The following is a 19,086-nucleotide window of genomic DNA, read 5'->3' as shown; positions in this document are numbered from 1 at the left end:
TATATTTTGGGTTAGGTGCACTTAAAATTGAAAGTTCAAAATCTAGGTGTACAGAGACAGACCTGTTCACTCCTGAAGTATATTGGGCCATCCTTTTTGTTTTAGGCCTAAGACAAGAGACATTGAAAACCTAACCTAGTTATCAATAGTTTGCTGTTTTTGTATGTACGAAAGACAGTGCTTCAAGGTATATGTCTACTCCGTACTCTTCACTATCACGCAATGGATCAATCAAAGTTTTGAGTGATTCATAATCAGCTGCCTGAAGAGGATTACTTGTGATAGGAACTTCCACTGCTTCTTGATCATCAGTTGGGTTGAGTGGTGCAGGACCATCCCAATCAACGCCATAGTAATCCCCCTTTAATAGATAAAGAAGTCAATAAATATACCATGACGAGGTAATTAAATATACCAGCTCATTGACCCCACAAACATTAATTGGTGCTCTAATAGGTCTACTAAAATAACCTTTTGACCCCCTCTCCCTCTCCTTCTCCCTGTGTAACTGGACATGTTAACATATACAAGTCAAAAGTGGGTATAGGTAATGCGTTTGGGATGTAGAACAAATGTTTATTCTAGGCTACCATGCTTGTTGCAGACTATTGTAGCAGTATTTGGCTCATCACTTTCAATACAAGCATCACTACTTTAAATGAAAGTATACCACAATCCTGACAAAACGCAACCCACCTGATTCCAGAAATCATCAATTCCTCTGTTTGAAGCGGTAACAGTACCAGAGATCCACAACCGCCAAGGAGACTTTCCCCGCTCTGTAGATAGGGGTGCCCTGTTATGTCCCCCAGCAAATATTTGCAGGTTCCTGTTAACTCTTGGAACATAGGCAAAGTGAAGGGCAAACAAGTGAAGCTCATTAGAGGGATCAAGCATTCCACATTGTTCCATGTCATACAAGAGGTGATAAAAGATGTGGAGACAACCAGAGAACAGGTCTCTCCAGAGACGTTCGATTCTCTGGTTGTGAACGCTGCGGCCAGCGATGTGACTTCCTCTATTAGGCCCCCTGAGAGGATGACTCAGCATATAGCGTGCAAGTTCTACATTCTCACCACCCTTGTCTGACCTTACTCTCGAAGGTAAACCAAAACTGCCAACGGCAGTGAGAAAATAGTCATGAACTGTACTTGAAAAATTGTTTGTGCTGCATCTCAAGTAAACAATCATCCTTGAGAACCCATCAATACCCCCGTGGATGACAAATCTCCATCTGCATGTTAAAAATATTTTAAAATAACTACAATTGAGTACAACATTCACAATCAGGCTTAAAAACCTTACAGCTGTGTATCTGTGTATCAAAATCTTTTTAATGTGGGAAAAAGTAGGGGGTGGATTGGTTAGGAGTGGGGTTCTTCGTTTATTGGACAGATACTTACCCTACTTGGAAAAGAGAATTACCCTGACGATGTTTAAGACAAAAATCAAACAACTTTTGTTGTCTGATTTTGATACCGGCTTGTTTAGGATAATTTATTGAACCCAAAGCTATACCCTGACTACACTGTTCAAGACAAAGTGATAAAATCAATTATGTTGAAGACAAAAATCCTGAAAAAACATTCCCTGACTTGCCATACATCCCCCTATTTTTTTTAGCCCTTATAAGGGTGTAACCAACCCCTCCTGAGGGAATAAATCCTGCAAACAGACTTATAAAAATCGAAAAAAGAAATCTCAAATCTTTATTTTAACACGGTAAAAATTCATCAGGGTTTTGTTACATATGAAGTATAAAGAACATAACCATATTTATAATGATAAATACATATCTAAAGAGTCTCTTAAAAAATACTACTCACAATTACACTAAACCATACCTGGAATGCCGAGTATCTAACTTAATTAACTAAAATGAGAAATCCTGCTTGTAGTTAACAGTAGGAGTTAAAAGTAGTAGGCTTGTACTATCATCAGGTCTGTGTTTTCTAGACACTCCAAGAGTGTTCTGACTTCAGAATATGCAACAAACGGTGCTATACCTTATCAATTTATGATTCCCATCTATGTGCCAAAGGGCAAGAGGGCCAGGAAATTGATACCGCCTTCGGCGTACAGCTCGTAGCTCAAGTGCTCTAAGTAGTACACCGTCAGGATTAACTCTTCTCATGCTCTCCCTGATGCGGTTTTGTTGAATTCTATAACCAGCATTGTGCAACAGGCCAGTCATCCTCTTGTACCCACTGTTAGGGAATTCTCTCATTAACCTCTCGACAATTAGATCTAGATCGTTATCAGAAAAGTCTGAATACCTCTGTCTGACATAGGATTCATATTCACGCATTCTCCGTTTCACCGTACTTTCACTTACACAGAGCATCGAGGCAATTTCCACGGACGTAAACTTCATATCTAAAAGAAACTCGAGTTTATCCTTTGAAATAGAATAGCGAGGTCTTCCCCGTTGACCAGTGAGCATAACCTCTGCTTGAATTGGAACACTCGAGTTGCGACAATCATCCTTATTCGTCGCTAGCAGAACTGCAACTTGGTGAAGGCGGTTCATAACTGCCTCTCCAAATAGAATGTGGTCAAGGTAACGAACAACTGCACTATACAACCAATCAAGGCGAAATTGTGCTACATCATCCTCACAAAAATTGCCTTGTTCCACCAAAAGGATGAGGTCTCTCACACATTTGCTTAGTTCGCTAGATATTGACTGGGCCGCCATGTTGAAAAGGTTGTTTACTCATCCCAGGGTTCCTCGTAGTGTTCCTGCTGCTAGGCACCAGTCCAACAGCTGAACATAATTCGAAAGTCGAAAATGTAATGGAAAATGACAAGACATGGTGTAAAATGTCAAAACATAATTCGAATATCAAGAATATAATGCAAAATGACAAGACACTGTGTCAAATTTCAAAACATAATTGGAATATCGAAAGCATAATGCAAAATACCAAAACATAATTTAGCAGCTTGCAGAATATACTGCAAAATGACAAGACATTATCAAAAAGGTCAAATCATAATCCGAATGTCGAAAACATAATGCAGAATATCAGAGCATAATTTAGCAGCTTGCAGGAGATTAATTTGAGAACCGAAAATGTAATGCAGAATGCCATAACATAATTCAATAGAGCATCATAACAGGATTTGCAATTGAATAATGACCCTAATAACGCTTCATAGAACACTTACACTATATGTTGTCTATAAAATCCTCCATATAAGCATATCAAGCGATTGTATTTTATTTTAGGTAAAAAATGAGTGATCCGGGGAAAAAATTCTGAGCATAATAGTGGAACTTTTTGAGCATAATAGTAAGATATTTTTTGCGCATAAAGAATTGGCATAATAGTGAAAATTGTGAGCATAATGTGGACAACCCTAATTGAAAATTTCTACATTGGTGGAAGGAGAAAAGATGGAGTTAATACATTGGTTACAAGGAAGAACCCTTCTTGCGAATCCACTCCACTGTGGAACTTCTAATAGGGATATGGTCCTCGCCTCACGAGACGGCAACCAAATAGCTGGCTTTCAGTAATAAGTGGCTGTAAATGTATGTATGTATGTATGTATGGATATGTGTACAAGTACCTGTCATTATCGCTTTAAATTTTATTCCGCTTCTGAAGTAAAACCTTCCGTAAAAACTCTTGTGTTGCTGTTGCGCTGCACGCCCCTTAATCATTTTCAGATAAAAGTGTTTAATTTTGACCAAACATTTCACATGTTTAGATCTGAGTGATGTCAAAATTAATAGCCCCTTTTGAGATCAAAGTGAGTAAAAACATACAATGTACCCACTTGATCACTACATATATATAGCTGTTTTATTGCCAAGAGTGTTTCCCTCCCTTCCATTAGTTCTTTTTTTTTCCGAATGTTTGTTTAGGTTTCTTCATCATTATTTGTATAAATTGTTTAAAACTCCTCTTAATTAAAGACCTTGTTTTGTCAGAAAGAGTGTTTAAGGTGGTACAAGGGACTCGGTTAGAAAGATCATTGTTCCTTAAAACTCATTATCAGAGGTGCCATATTACCGACTGCAGTTGTTTTATTGTACTCTATGGACTGTTTAAATGATATCTCAATTCCTCTTTTCTACAGGCGCTGTGTTCAATGCAGAAAAGGAGGGACTTACGGACAAACAGTATGTTCGCTGAGTTCCCTAGGCTGCCCATAGGCAAAATTTTATTTATTCCTTTGGAGAACGAGGAAAAGCAGGCGTCAGCAGCTGGTATGCTTGAAATTAATCCAAGTGCAATTTCTTGGATTTTTCAACTTTTCCGTGACAATTGCACTTGGGACCTTCAGCAGCAGCCAGTAATCCCATTTGGAGTGCCTTTTGTGGCTAAAGTGGATGAAAGCAAGTTCAATCACAAGGCCAAGGTAAACAAAACTGATTAGGACACCATGTTTGAAGTCGGCCATAATAACACTACAATCAACATCATGATCTTCAGTTGACATGCCCTCGACCTTAACGATGCCCAAGCTAGGTTGGATCCCGTTTTATGAGCAACATAGGATTGATAAATGCATAATAATGTATAAGCGAATTAATGGGACTTTGCCGAATTATCTAAATGAACACTTAATTTTAAACAATAAGCGGCACTTCCGCAACACTAGATATTCAAGCACTAATGCTGTTTGTTCTAAATATAAAAGAGAAACAGAAGGAGGACGCTCTTTCGCTGTTTCGGCAACAAGACTGTGGAACAGTACACCAATTGAAATTAGGAAACTAAATTCTGTAGCATGTTTTAAAAAGAACATGTTTGCCAAGATTTTTAAGGAACAACAATTTTTGCATCATTTCATAATTTAATAATTTATCTTATAATCGAATCCTGTCATATTTTATATTTTAACTGTATATATATATATATATATATATATATATATACCTGCATTTTTGAAAACGTGACTCCCAGAAATTGGGCACATTTTGAGACCTAGGCTGAAGGAATATGCTAGTCATTAACATGACTTCAATTAGGGTTTATCACAAGATTTTAAACAGGGTCAAAGAATAGTATGGGGGAGAAAAACGAAAGAGGCTTTTCTTTGGAATTAGACATGACACTAATTAAAAACATCTGCATGAAATGAAACATGACCTGTGAACTTCCTACAAAATGTGTCAGAATTTAGCGATGATTAACCGCGCCAACGCATCGAAAATCTGGCCCAAAACCCGGTCTTTTAGCGCTCAAGTCTAGCTTTCTTCAACAGGATCGGCTTCTTGAGAGAAAGACAGCGTTTCAAATTGATTTTTTATGTTCATACTAGATTCATGCTGCACGCGAACTAGGGTCACGGCGACCGAACATCTGCAGGAACCTATTTATGAAACTCGAGAGCGGAAATACCACCCAAAATCGCATATCTCGACTAATCGATCACTAGCCTAACGACGCTACAGTTATAAGGGTGAAAAATAATCGAATAGCTTTTCAAACTCACGCTTTTTGAAGAGAAAATCCTTGCCCATCCTTGCTAGTGTTTTCATACTAACTTAAGTTCCCGGATGTTGAAATCAACATTTGAAAAGGGAAGGGTTAGCGCCCTTTTCTACCACAAAAATATACTAAGTCTTTGGCTGGGTAACAAATTCGCGGAAATTTCACGTTGGCCGAAAAGAAATCATCCCTAAGACCTACGTTTTAAAGCCAAAGACTGTCACCTCCTCAAGCAAAGCACACAACATACTACCCTTTACAGTTCACGCCCGAGTAACTGAAAGTTACCCGTTTAGCTTGAAAAAGAACTAAATAGGCAGCATGTTAGACAAGGCAGGACGATGCACTCGTTAGACTTTTTCCCTCATTAGACTTAATGATGTCCTCAGGAAAACTTTGCTTCAGGAAGCCAAACGAAACGCTAGGTCTAATGACTTAGTTCTGATCTCAGAGCGCGCGCCGAATTCAAAGCCAAATCGTTGCGCGGTTAAAAGACGTTTGAGAGAGAGTGGGGCTAGGTTAGCAAAACAAGGAGGGAGGGAAGGGGGGGGGAGAAAAATATTTTAAGTTTATAAATATCTGCTAATGACCCTTTATATTTTTTTCTTACTGACTTAGAACAAAAAAAAATGCAAAAAAAAAATAAATAAATAAAAAAGCAAAATCTCACAAGAGAAACTAACATAAGGCAATATTTCTGGAGCCATCTTTTCAAAAATTCAGGTATGTATGTATGTATGTATGTATGTATGTATGTATGTATGTATGTATGTATGTATGTATGTATGTATGTATGTATGTATGTATGTATGTATGTATATATACACTGCAACTGATGAAGGTCAACGACCGAAACGTCTTTTTTGATTAAAACTTTTTACCTTTTTAGATTTTTTATTGTATATAGTTTTCTTCGCCCGAAGTTGTCCGTCCTCGTCGTTTTTTGTACCAGTTTATATATATATATATATATATCTGTCTGAATTTAAAAGAACATACCCTCAGAAATCTATGATTTTTGTTAACTTTTCTTAACATATAACTTGTTTTTTTTTTTTATTATTATTTTTTTATTTCCCATTAAATGTAGGGATGTACAATACAAGAGTCACCAGCAGTCATTTAAAAGACAAAAGCTATTCTTCTCCTTACCCCCCCCTCCCTCCCCGAAACTACCCGATGTAGAGTCATTTAATTGTTTTGCCCAGCTAGCCCCATTCTCTCTCAAACGTTTATACACGGCACAACGAACTGGCTTTGAATTCGGCGCGGTCTTAGCTGAGAAGAAATTCGTTAGCCCTAGCGTTTTGTTTGGCCTCCTGAAGCAAAGTTTTCCTGAGGACATCATTAAGTCTAGTGAGGGAATAAGTCTTACGAGTGCAGTTGCTGTCTCGTCTAATATGCTTGCTACCAGTAGTCCTGTTTTTCAGCTAAACGGGTAAACTTTAGTTACTCGGGCTTGGACAAAGGCTGGCATATTTTGGGCTTTGCTTGAGGAGGTGACAGTCTTTGGCTTTAAAAAGTAGCTCTTAGGGATGATTTCTAGTCGGGCAAGATGAAATTATCGGGAATTTTTCACCTGGCCAAAGACTTAGTTTATTTTCTTGTTGAAAACCGCCATATGTGTTCCCCGTTCCAATCTTTTTGCCAACATCCGGGACTTAAAGTTATATCACTAAACACGAACAAGAAATGGCAAGGATTTTCTCTTCAAAAAGCGTGAGTTTGAAAAGCTATTCGATTATTTTTCGCCGTTATAACTGTAGCGTTGTTAGGCTAGTGATCGATTAGTCGAGAGGTGCGGTTTGGGGTCGGATTTCCGGACTCAATGTCATAAATAATTTCCAGATGTCGTTCGGCGTGATTCGTTTCGATTTGTAAATAAAGAAGAGATTCAGAAAATCAATTTAGAACGCTGTCTTTCTCCGATTAAGCCGATTCTGTTGTAGAAAGCTAGACTGGACCGCTAAAAGACCGGGTTTTGGGTGAGATTTAAGATGCGTTGGCGCCGTTAATAATTGCGAAATGTCGCACTTGTTTTGTCAACACATAGGCCATGTTTCATGTCAGTTCAAATGTCAGTGCTAGTGTCATGTCCAATTTCAAAGACAAACCTTCTATACCAGGTCTGTAGTATTCTTTGACCTTGCTTTCTTGTGATGAGCCCTAATTAAAGTCATGTTCTGGACTAGCATATTCCATCAGCCTAGAAAGTCTCAAAATGTGGTTAATTTCTGAGGGCATGTTCTTAAAAATCCAGACAGATATATATATATATAGATAGATAGATAGATAGATAGATAGATAGATAGATAGATAGATAGATAGATAGATAGATAGATAGATAGATAGATAGATAGATAGATAGATAGATATATATATATATTAGCTTACAGTATTTTAGATTGTAAATAGTTGTGAGGGCCACAAGTTTATTAGCCTTTGGCTATTAAGTGCCACCCTCTTTAAATAAAGGCTTTACTTACTTACTTACTTAGTCTAATCGGAAGTTGTATATGCTTGTTTCACAATGACATTCAATTTCTCCCTTTTTTGGAGATATCAAAGCGTGCGAATAAAGCGTGCGTGCATAAAAATTGCTTCCTGTGAGGAGACGCAATGGTGGTTAGGAAATACCGGACTGTAGTCTATTTTCACAACTGAATAAAAATAATGAAGGTACCTTATTTATGCTTATTCTGTGTATACATTGACACCAGTAATAATAAATCGCCTTCACTTTTCTTCTAAGGCAAACAGAGGAAGCCGTGCTAGGAATGAATATTGGGTTTTTGGCCTGATTACAACTGCTTTTATACTTCTCCTCGGGGATATTTTCAAGCTGTGAGGTGTCGAGATAGGGCAACCCTTATACCTACCTTACAGAGGGTATTCCTGCCAGGTACAGAAGTTCATAGTGACGACTGGGGTGCATAAACCAACTTGCCAATGCACACTCCAAATGTCCAAACCCATCAGGTCGTGGTCCAAGCCGCCAAGTTTCTTGACCCTGTCACCGGTGTCCATACTCAGGAAGTAGAATCAGCTTGGAACCAACAAAAAATACAAAGCAAAAATGCAAAAAGGTGTAAGAAACTACAACCTACAAGCGTTTCTGAATGAACATATGTGGAGAGACTGGAATGGTGCTGATGACGTGTCTGAAACTTTTGTGCAAGTTCTTCGAAGACAGTTTACTAACAATCCCGTGTAAATGGCATTAACGTTTATTTATTTGTTTTCGTTTGTGCTGGTCCAACTAGTTTTTCGTTGGAGAAAAGAAAGAGCGTTTTGTTCTGTTTTTTCTGAGAGGGAAAGAATAATGATGACGATGATAAAATAATAAATGACATTACTTATAATAATAACAATAATGATAATGATAACAACACTAATGATAAATATTTTAAGTGAAGTAGGAAGTAAGATCTCATTTCAAATGATTACAATGAAAAACTTTTGTGATCGGAAATCCCATTTTCCAACATCTCGCATTTTCAACACTTACCTGTTTGGACATGGAAATTCTGTTGCCTGTGATTAATGTTCTTCACCATGAAGTAAAATTAATCATTGACGTTAAACATTTTAATTAAAGGCTTGTCTTTGTGCCATTGTTTCTTCATCATAGCACGCAATGCTTATCAAATATAATGAAGTTACATTCATAGACATTCATACACGATCTTGTACACGATCTCAAATGTACAACCCAATCTTGCTACCAGATATTATACACGTTCTCAAATGTACATGATCTTGTACATGTTGTACAAACACGGTCTTGTATGTACACGATGTTATACATGATCTCTGTACACGATCTCTGTACACAATCTCAAACATACACGATCTTGTAAACGATCTGGACGTGTATGTACTTGTTCTAGTTAACGATCCCCAGCATTGATCTGCCATACCAAGGTGTCAGACTGGGCATGACAAACTCTTCAAGGTAAGAAGCCTTCTTGATTTAGTATTGAGAAACCTGACATCACACTATCAGTTGGACAGAGAACTATCAATTGATGAAAGCATGATACCCTTCAAGGGGAGACTGTCTTTTAGACAATTTTTACCAAGCAAGCCAATTACATTTGGAATCAAGAACTTCGTACTTGCCGAGGCGAAATCTGGATATCAGAAGAGAAATACATTCATTAACTGGAAGGGGGAAGGCAGGAGTCTGCCAGAAAAGTGATGTGGATTTCAACTCAAGAAGCTGAACCTGTAGTGACGTTTTTTTCTCCAAAATTATTTCAGGGAGTTGTTGCAGAGTTTAAACATGGAGGATGTTAGTCAGGATTACATCAAAACATTTGAAGCAAAGGTTATTACATTATTAACTTTTCCACTTTTTTCAATCTTAACATTTTCTCCCTTTGCATCGTAATGTTTTTCAGTCTTATGTGACATGGACAAGGTCATAATATAACTGTTTGTTGTTGCAGGCATTGAGTTGGGGGAAGGACATGGTGGCCATGTCTGCGAGTGGCCCAGGATATATGCAGACAGTAATAATAACACCCTAAATGCACAGCATGATATTACTTGGGCCTGAAATGATGAGACAGTATGGCAGTCTCAGACACTTTAGTTGCCAAGGTATTTTTATTACATTATCCCATTCTGCGATTTACTCGCATAAAACAATGTGCTTCACTGTGATTTGTGATTGATTACTTGGCGTTGGGATGTCTATCGGCGATAAATTTGGGCAAATTTTTCCTTTCTTTTCAAGTCACAACAAAGTTTGATCAGTCAATGATCTTTGACCAGTCACTCTGGCTGGAGTCTGGACTCTGATCACGTGCGCTGGCCACACTACTCGATGATGCCAATTGTGTGTCTATACTCTAATCACAAACTCTGCTCAACTAATCACAACACGAGTTTTACACTGGTCATTGTATAATTCTCAATATTTACTGGAATTGGATCTGAACACACATTTGGCAATGATTGTTTACAATAGGTTTTGAAAAGAAGAATGACAACCTGCGGTGGTACTTCCATAGAAAAATCAACAGGTGGGATGCTGCCAGGAACCTTTTTTTTGGCTGAGAAACGCCAGGAAAGGCTCAGATAAAAAAAGAGGGTGAAGCACGCCTATCAGAGGAGAAATACCTTCTATTGGCTGGAAGGGGGAAAGCAGGAGTCTGCCAGAAAAGTGATGTGGATTTCAACTGAAGAAGCTGAACCTGTAGTGACTGACACAGAAAGCACATGTATGAATGAGGCCAATTTAAAGAAGGTGTCAGACCCTGTTGCCCTCCTTGCAGAGAAAACTGGAAGAACTGTTAACAGAAGGACACGGGAACAAAGCATTAAAGTCGCATTACTCAACTGTCAACTAAGGTCTGAGTGATAAACAAAAATTGTTAACCACGGTGAAGAATGAACAAAAAACTAATATAAGGATGTTCTTCTTTGGCATAAAGGATATTGAGACAGTTTGTTATAATGTAACCTGAAAGCATAACTAACTATTTCAGCTTATTATCTTTTTCTACAATAAAGAGTATGCATATTTTCCTACAAAATGAAATTGGTGTTAAGCACGTGCTAAAAAGGAAAATGTCAAAGCTACTGAGGCTACGACGCTGACCACATAAAATAGAAAACATTCTCCCTTATCATGTTAAGCTAACTAATAATAAACTTGGCTTGGCATCACTAAAAGTACTGTTGCAGTATTTTGCTTCTCCAGCCTCTTACCGAGTTCATATTATTTGCCCCCAAAGCGAAAAAAAAAAAAAAATTTAAGTAAATCTTATATGTGAATTAACAGGAATTCCTGAGAAGACAACCCATGTTATCATGATAAAGTATCAAAGATGTACCTTTTCCAAATACTTTAAATTTTAAAATGCGATTGCTTGAGCCCCCATTTTACTTTCTGATGTAATAAAAAAGTGCACGTGCAGACCATCTTGCGATAACCGCTAAGTAGAACTCTCGTCCCAGAACCTTGTTAACGTGGCGTTCTGGGATTGAGTACTATACTCTATCAGGGTGTCGAGCTTACAGCGCTTTCCATCATTCGGTCTAGAGTGCTCAGTATGTCACCTCCAACACCTCAGGAAATCCATATGGTAAGAAGGCTTCATTTCTTACACTTTGCGAACTATAGACAAGGCCATATTACCTCGTTAAAAAAATGAAACAGTATAAGATCATCATTCCAATTACTGATGATCAAGTTAACGATTTTTTTGGAGGAACTTGCAGCTTTCGTAGAAGGCCACCTAACCCAATTGGATGCTGTAAGTAGAAATCGCTCATTTAAATGGAATTTTAAACAATAGCAGCACTTTGCGGGCAAACACGAAAAGGGAAAGCTGTGTTCCCTGTGTTATGTCTGCTTTAAGTCTTTCAAATACAGAATATTGTGATCCTGACTTATAAACTATCACACATACTTGTAGCGTTTATATCACCAAAAATTTCATGTCTTCAAACTAAATCGTTTTAACCTGTACCTATTTTCAGGCCAGACTGCAGGTGAATTCGCTCACCACATGGTTAAAAATTATTTGTATGTCTTAAGTTAAAGTTTCTTATCCTTCTTGCGGTTATCGCTGGAACTGTCCGCACTGTAATAATGGTATATGTCCACTTTATCAGGGACTGCATGCTCATCCTGGTACTGATGTTTAAGAGAGATCAAAATTGACACAACTACCAGTAAATGTCCTTATTTTTCATTTATTTATTGCCGCATTTGTCAAAACGTAGTCAGCCAAAGACAAATCAACTTCAAAACATGGCTTGAAGTTGACAATTCAATACCCCACTGAGTTCAATTTCTGGTTATACTGCCACAACATTACACATCAGCCACCAAGAAAAATCGTTCTGCTAGGAATTAAATCTGCTATGATTTTTCCGTAGGTTCTGGCTCAAAGTTGCATCAGGGCTTCCTTGTTTAAAAAGGAATGGAGAAAAAAAAAGAGCTGAGTATGAGAATTGAGTGATTTAAAATTAGTAGGTGATATGGAAATGGTGTGATATGTAACTGTGACATGTGTAAATAAAGTTTTTTATCTGGAAAATACTGTGTCAAATGCAATGTTCGTCTTCAACTTTTATCACTTTTGGTGGCTTCTAAAAAAGCCGTTCTGTTGAAGTCAGGGAATTTCAATCACTGCATGCTGCCAGGAAATGTCTCTTGGTACATGAATCACTGCAGATGATGATTGCTAATTGCTATTGAGAACACGCCCCTCTCAGGATAGCCTTAGCGGGTTTAGAGTATCGGCTTTCAGATCGCTCCATGTTAGCTTTGAGCAAGTCATGGCTTGATCCCATTCCGGGAACAAACGCCCTCTTGACCTTTCCAGTCAATTTCTAGCGTTTAGCTGTTTCCACTCTCAGTTATGTCGCAAAAATCAGAGCAGAAATCCATGTCCAAACCGCAACTGGAGGATTATGCATTTCCGCCGTCGCCGCAATCTCAGCTATTCGAGCATTACGCTCAATTCCGCGACAACGAACCAGAACTTAGGCCAGTCCTCGGGCATTCTTCGCCCTCAGAAAGAAAGCAACAGATTCTGGAGAAAGAATTAGAACTGGTGAAAGCAGAGAAAGAAACGTTAGCGTTGGAACTGGAAGTGATCCACTTACGCCAAGCTCTCGGACCAGTAACGCCCCCAACTACCTCAGCCGCGCCATGTTCCACTGGAAAATCTGACACCGGCCCAAAGAAAAGGGACATCGACTGGCCGCAGGATTTCGTTCCAGGTACGTCAATAAATCCTGAGTTCAATTCTCTTGATTTCCCATCTTTCGTTGCCGGTTATTTGGCGATGATTCGCACATATGATACGGCATCGAACGCGCACATGCTCACAATACTAGACGTCCTTATGACCAAAGCCTTTAGTTACACATGGGCAAGCGTTCAAGGTTTCTATTCCTATTTGACAAAGCAAGTCTAACTGCATAGATTGGATTGGGATCGCCTTACTGAAATTTGGGAAATGGCGTCCACATTTTTCAAGCATTCGGATTTACGCTCGACCCATTCCAGGAATCTGAATTCGTCTGTTTCTTCTTCGCCCTCTTCTGGATCTTCTCCACAAGAACCCACAGATAAAGGTTGCCAAGCGTGGAATTACAAGGGTTCTTATTCTTGCGATTCCACTGCTAGTAACTACGCCTCTCATAATTTGTGCAGAGTTTGCAAGTCAAGCGAGCACCCTATGCTACACTGTCCAAAGCAGAAAATGCCTATCCCCAACCAGCCAATTCATCGCGCGGTTGTCGCTTATATTCTCGCATCGAACTCCCCACAACCGAATGCCTACGGAGCCAAAATACCCTGTTCCTTCGCAACTGAACATTTCTCTTTGCAAGAAAACAATAAACCTTTCCAGATAAAATGGAAAGTTTTAAAGAAATGTAAACCATACAGCAACGCTAACAAAAAATGTAACCTTTGTCTTTTTGAAAAATGTATAATCATCTGTAAAAAAGAGCTGTGTAGTCTGAACAGGCGAAACGAGCTAGCGAGTTCGTGCCCCCACAGAAAAGGATACGTACTGCAGAACTTTAGCGTAATGCAACTAAGACACAATGAATTTGTTACCTAGATTCTCTACTAAATGTAACGCATCTCCATAGTAACCACCCATATTTTACTGCCAGCCTGATATTTTAATAGTTAGTCATTAAAAATTGCCTCCTCAGGGGATTTTAGTGTAGTTTTTTTCTATATTTTCAATATACGGAGGGTTTAAAGAAATTACACACAGTTTTGTGTTTTGCACTAATCTATTTCCCAAAGATGTTCTAAGTGTTTTCTAGAAACGCGAGTGTTTACTGGTTAAATCCGAAGTTAAACAAATCCCTGAAATAGGAAATACTACTTGACAACTAATGAACTAATGACCAATATTGTATAACCTAGGACTTTCATTTTTCCTTTAGAGCCAAGTTCCAGCATCATTGCATCTTCCATCGAAGAGCCACTCATGGGAGTTGTCACAATGTTCAAGAACCCAACTCCAAACAATCACGTAACATTCCAGCTAGTGCAAGAACGGAGTAAGCGTCGCAAAATGAAACTAGTCGACAGCTTGGGATACAGCTACAACATACAGTCCAAACGGTCGTACGCAACTTACTGGCAGTGCATGGTCTATCCTCGAGGAAATGCTTCCAGGGCTATGGTAATAGAGTGGGACAGAACAAAAGACTATAAAAAGGTAGTTATCTATTTAGAGTTATTTATGCATCCTAAAGCATGTGTAATAAAATTTCTGGCATGCCTAGCATTTCCTTTTCTCTTCACAAAATTACATGTAGGTAATGAAGAAAATAATCTGCATCCTACCAATTCACCCCACTGTCCAGCAGGTCAACCTAGACTTTGAAAAGGCCATCCAGAAGGCGCTTAGATCAGTCCTGCCAGCAGTGCAGCTTCCAAGGTTGCGTGTACAACTGTTAGAACGTTAGGGTCAATCAAGCTTAGAGCGTCAGGACAAACCATCATCCTGTGTAACATCACCTTTAGCAGTCCGTTTGTTAGTCGTACGTTTTCCTTAAGGTCTCAAATTTTAACTTTTTGTCTACCATAGGTGCAAGAGCTTGGTGTCCAAACTGCATACAGTGACGACGATGCAACGTACCGGTTCATCTGAAACCTCATAGCCCTCCCATTCCTGCCTCACCACGAGATCAGACCGAGGTTCGTGCGCCTCAGCATTCAGGCTCAGACCCAGCCCCTCTGCAATCTTACTGACTACATCCAGGAGCAGTGGACTGAGAGCACAATCTTCACCCCAAAGGATTGGAGTATCTTCAAGCAAACCATCAGGACCAACAACGATATAGAGGGGTTGCACAACGCTCTGAACCACCGAGCCAGTGGCCAATGCAGATTACAGTTTTGCCTCTTAATCGAACTTCTTCATTGAGAAGCCGGCTTAACTTCAATAAAAATCAAGCTTGTTTTAGACAAGAGGTTGAAGCAGATAAAGAAAAGGAAGTACAGGCAACTCCAACAGAAACTATTTGATGCGTGGGAGCAGTACCAGACAGGCAACAACTCCGCTGCTGTTCCCACCTGAATGGACCTGCTCGTAGCCAGTAAGACATAAATAACTGATATTTTTAAGAAAATATTTTTTTTTAAGTCGTATCTACATGTAAATCTTATCATTGTATTGAAGTTGAGTTAAGTTATATTACGTCAGTTAATTTAGAATTAAGAACTTATAATCTCAAGATTGACAAGTATGAAAGTTTGGCTAAGTTTTCTTAGGTTGACTTCACTTTAGCTAAAGTAACACATTAAATTAGAGCTGTTAAGTTTAGTTAGAACAAGGCTGGAGTTTCGAACTTTAAACGTGAAATCGATAAGCATCAAAGTTAAGTTAAGTAGAGTTAAGTTAAATTACGTTGGTTAAGTTAGAATCTGCAGTACAGAAAAAAATGGCGCAGCGCGCAGAATTCTGGGTAGATCAACCAAATCTGGTCAAGGTCATGTCAACAAACATGGCCTCGGCTCGCAAAAGTTAGTGCGTTGACCAAGATGAAAATGAAATTCACGGTGTGAAATTAACGAAAGACGTCGATTTTTTTAAGTAAAGCAGAAGCGATAAGATGGTTGAAGTGCAGGGGATGCAGAAACTTGAGCAACTTCACTTTGAAAGAGCTAAAAAGTCAGTGAGTCTAACTTTGTTTCATTGTTTCAACATCAACGATTATACATGCATTGTTTACACTTCAATTTGACAAAGCTTTTTCGTGTTAATGCATCTACTGCACTTTTTATTCAAGCGTACAAATAAAGCTCTGATATATTTTATACACATACGTTAAGTTAGTTTAATGTTATATGTAAATTTGGATTTGATTTTCCTATTGTTATTATTCATTAGTATTATATACAGCTCATATTTGAGTGACGCTGAAAATTCTGAGGCAAAGATTACTCGATGGCGAGGGAATCAAAGCGGACAAGTGGACGACCTCGTTGAAAGGGAAACCTAGCCTAATTCACGCAGCTGTTGAAGATTTCTTCAAACAAACCAACGAAAAAAGGCACAGAGGGCTACGCATTTCAAAAACCAAAAAAATCGAGAAACAAATGAGAATTAATTTGCTGCCAGGACATGACATGTTTTTGCTGGAGGGACACACCAGGCAGCCTGAGAAGCAAGCAAAGAGCATTTCAAAGGGAAAAGGAATTTATTTTTGCTTGATTCTACCCAACAAGGAGACAGGCAGAAGTCACGTGCTGCTGGCAAGCGCGGCTTCTGCAAACGCATAGCAGCTCTGGCTTATAGGCTGGTTGAAGCAAAAGACCTACCAAAGCCTGTTAGCTGCATAGATGTACGCCAGCAGTGGGGAGTGCCCTCAATGAAAGCTCATCTTGACCAGGAAAAAGAAATGATGAAGTACATTATGAAGTACATAATATTCATAATATTAATAATACAAGGCTGAAGGGGCAGATCCATGAATTATGTGAATTTTGGGACGTACATGATGCTGACAAATCTTGACAACATAGCAATATTAGGAAATAGTTGCTGATTTTTATTTCTTTTTAATGTCATATTGTTATACACAAAAAATTATAAATAAATATCTTGATAAATAATTCAATTTTAGATATATTATTATTTTTAAAAAGAAATAATGACAGGTCTTAAAATACTCATAAATGAATTTATTTAAAATAAATAGTTACATAATTTATCATGACCATTACAACCAGTACTTGCTTTTTATGTGAAAAGTACTGATGAAATGCCCATATCAAGGGCTGTAAGCTTTACATTAATTTTAGTGTGAGTGGGGCAGGAAAAAACTGTATGGCTGGCCCTGTAAGCTAGAGATTCATGTGGTTGTTATGGGACGTTAGAGATTCATGTCTGTTATGCAATGCTAGATATTCATATGGCTGTTCTGCAAAGTTATAGGTTCATACAAGTGTATGCAATGTTATAGAATCATATGACTGTATGCTATGAGGGCCCGTTCTGGTCAAAAATTATCCTCATATATTTTTCCCATTGCAGAAATAATAAAACTCTGCTTACAATTATATCTATGGTGTTTCATAAATAATGATACGTGCCCCTAGGATTATTTATATGTGTTAATTAATTTTATGTGCCCTATCATTATTTATGCCTGTTTGAATTATTTTTGTCTGTCTTTGATTTATTTCTTTGAGAGCAAGAATTAATTTTTCCTAAGCATGAATTTATAAGCAAATCCCATATACCTTTGCGCGCTGTTAACCAATATCATTAGTCTTTGTGGACTGTAACAGCCACGAGGTGTTTTCAACATGACGGCTAGTTCTACGGGTTGGAGCGATTCTTAAAAGGAAGAAATTATCCCAATTGTTGAAAATATTACTCGACTTACAAACGTAGTGGGGAGATCAAGCCTTCCGTCAGATTCCTCAACTAGTTCATGAAGTTTGTCCTCTACAAACGCTCTCCAAGAAGTTCAGCGGCGATTTCCAAGTGTGAATTCTAGAGGTAGAAACACAACACGTGGATCGCCTTGCTACAGTCGCTCAACATCTGCACCTTCTGCTTGAGCTGCACCGTATAATCGGCGTGCTCCTGGGCGACCAACTGAATCACCAACTGTGACAAAAGATGTGGTTATCATTGAGCATGATATGCTTTCACACTCAGTTTTTGACTATACAGAAAACATAAGTACAACTGGAGGAAGAAACACAAGTGCTAGCACAACATCAACATCAACTACCAACACAGTCGCAGCAAGCACAACAGTGGGCCAAACAGATGTAGGGGATGCCAGCACAACAGCAGCAAGTGTCAGCCCATTGGCAGCATCAGCTTCTGATCATGAAGAACATTTAATTCAATGTCCATTTGACATCAGCTCAATAATTGACGCAGCAAATAGCCAAAACCTTCATGATCCTGTAGAGGTAATATGGTTTCTTCAAGAAAAGATTGTCACAGGAAGACCACTTGAACTAACCTCTTGTAAAGAAACATGTGAAGGGGCAACAAACTTCATCACTGTGGATAGGGACAGGGTTCTTGAAACGACCTTCAGTGAACTAGAGTTTATTGACAACTACAGATTGACTTTTAAAGTAGATTTTATGTGAGAAGAATCAGTTGACCAGGGGGTCCATGCAAGGACTGGATTAGACTTATGAACAGACCGATAAAGGGCAAGTATTTTAATAATGGATTAAGACAGTATCTGTGGAAAGATTATTATTATGTTGGCATTACAATGTTGCAGAATGGCCAAATGCCTTCATGGCATTATGGTTGGAGTAGCAATGTTGCAGAATGGCCAAATGCCTGCATTTATTGATGATAGCATTTTACAGGAAGTCCTGTCCCCTAACAAAATTAGTAATCCTTGTGTTAGCGAAATGCAAGCTGGACTGGAGATGCTAGGTATTTTATCCGCCCATCGTCAACTCTCCATGCTTATTGATTTGTTGAGACCAGACTCTCAACACAAAATCAATGTCCCAAGGCTTTTGCAAATACTAAAGCCAAAGGTTTCCTAGGAGGGAAGCAATTCCCTCAAGCATGAGAAAGAAGTCTATCAGTTTTTTGTAAGATATGTAAGAGAGGTTGCTAGTGGCAGACGGTCATGCAGAGAGAGAACAGTATGA

At 38.6% G+C, this 19,086-nt stretch overlaps 1 protein-coding gene and 3 pseudogenes across 1 annotated transcript; 3 read left to right on the top strand and 1 right to left on the bottom strand.

Annotated features, from left to right (window-relative positions):
* Nucleotides 1–139: 139 nt before the first annotated feature.
* Nucleotides 140–2,536, bottom strand: LOC146472457 (uncharacterized). Its single transcript, XM_085119249.1, has 3 exons — nt 2,007–2,536; nt 697–1,234; nt 140–361 (listed from the first exon to the last, which is right to left on the bottom strand). The coding sequence occupies exons 1-3, from the start codon at nt 2,528–2,530 to the stop codon at nt 143–145; spliced, it is 1,281 nt and encodes a 426-aa protein (XP_084975375.1). The 5' UTR covers nt 2,531–2,536; the 3' UTR covers nt 140–142.
* Nucleotides 2,537–3,400: 864 nt separating this feature from the next.
* LOC146472456 (uncharacterized) lies at nt 3,401–8,667 on the top strand (annotated as a pseudogene).
* Nucleotides 8,668–12,826: 4,159 nt separating this feature from the next.
* LOC146472455 (uncharacterized) lies at nt 12,827–15,543 on the top strand (annotated as a pseudogene).
* Nucleotides 15,544–18,096: 2,553 nt separating this feature from the next.
* On the top strand, nt 18,097–19,086 carry LOC146472454 (uncharacterized; annotated as a pseudogene).

The sequence above is a fragment of the Pavona decussata genome, unplaced genomic scaffold (assembly GCF_977016875.1).
Source record: "Pavona decussata unplaced genomic scaffold, jaPavDecu1.1 SCAFFOLD_98, whole genome shotgun sequence".
In the NCBI taxonomy this organism is placed as follows: Eukaryota; Metazoa; Cnidaria; class Anthozoa; order Scleractinia; family Agariciidae; genus Pavona; species Pavona decussata.
Note: the sequence above shows the minus strand (reverse complement) of the source record. Positions and strands in the feature narration are given on the sequence as shown.

Excerpts from the sequence above, each read along its gene's own strand:
- LOC146472457 (XM_085119249.1), bottom strand. The coding sequence starts at position 2,530 with ATGAACCGCCTTCACCAAGTTGCAGTTCTGCTAGCGACGAATAAGGAT. Across the intron at positions 1,235-2,006 it reads GGGAATCATAAATTGATAAG|ATGGAGATTTGTCATCCACG; the intron begins GTATAGCACCGT and ends TTTAACATGCAG. Across the intron at positions 362-696 it reads TTGATGATTTCTGGAATCAG|GGGGATTACTATGGCGTTGA; the intron begins GTGGGTTGCGTT and ends TATCTATTAAAG.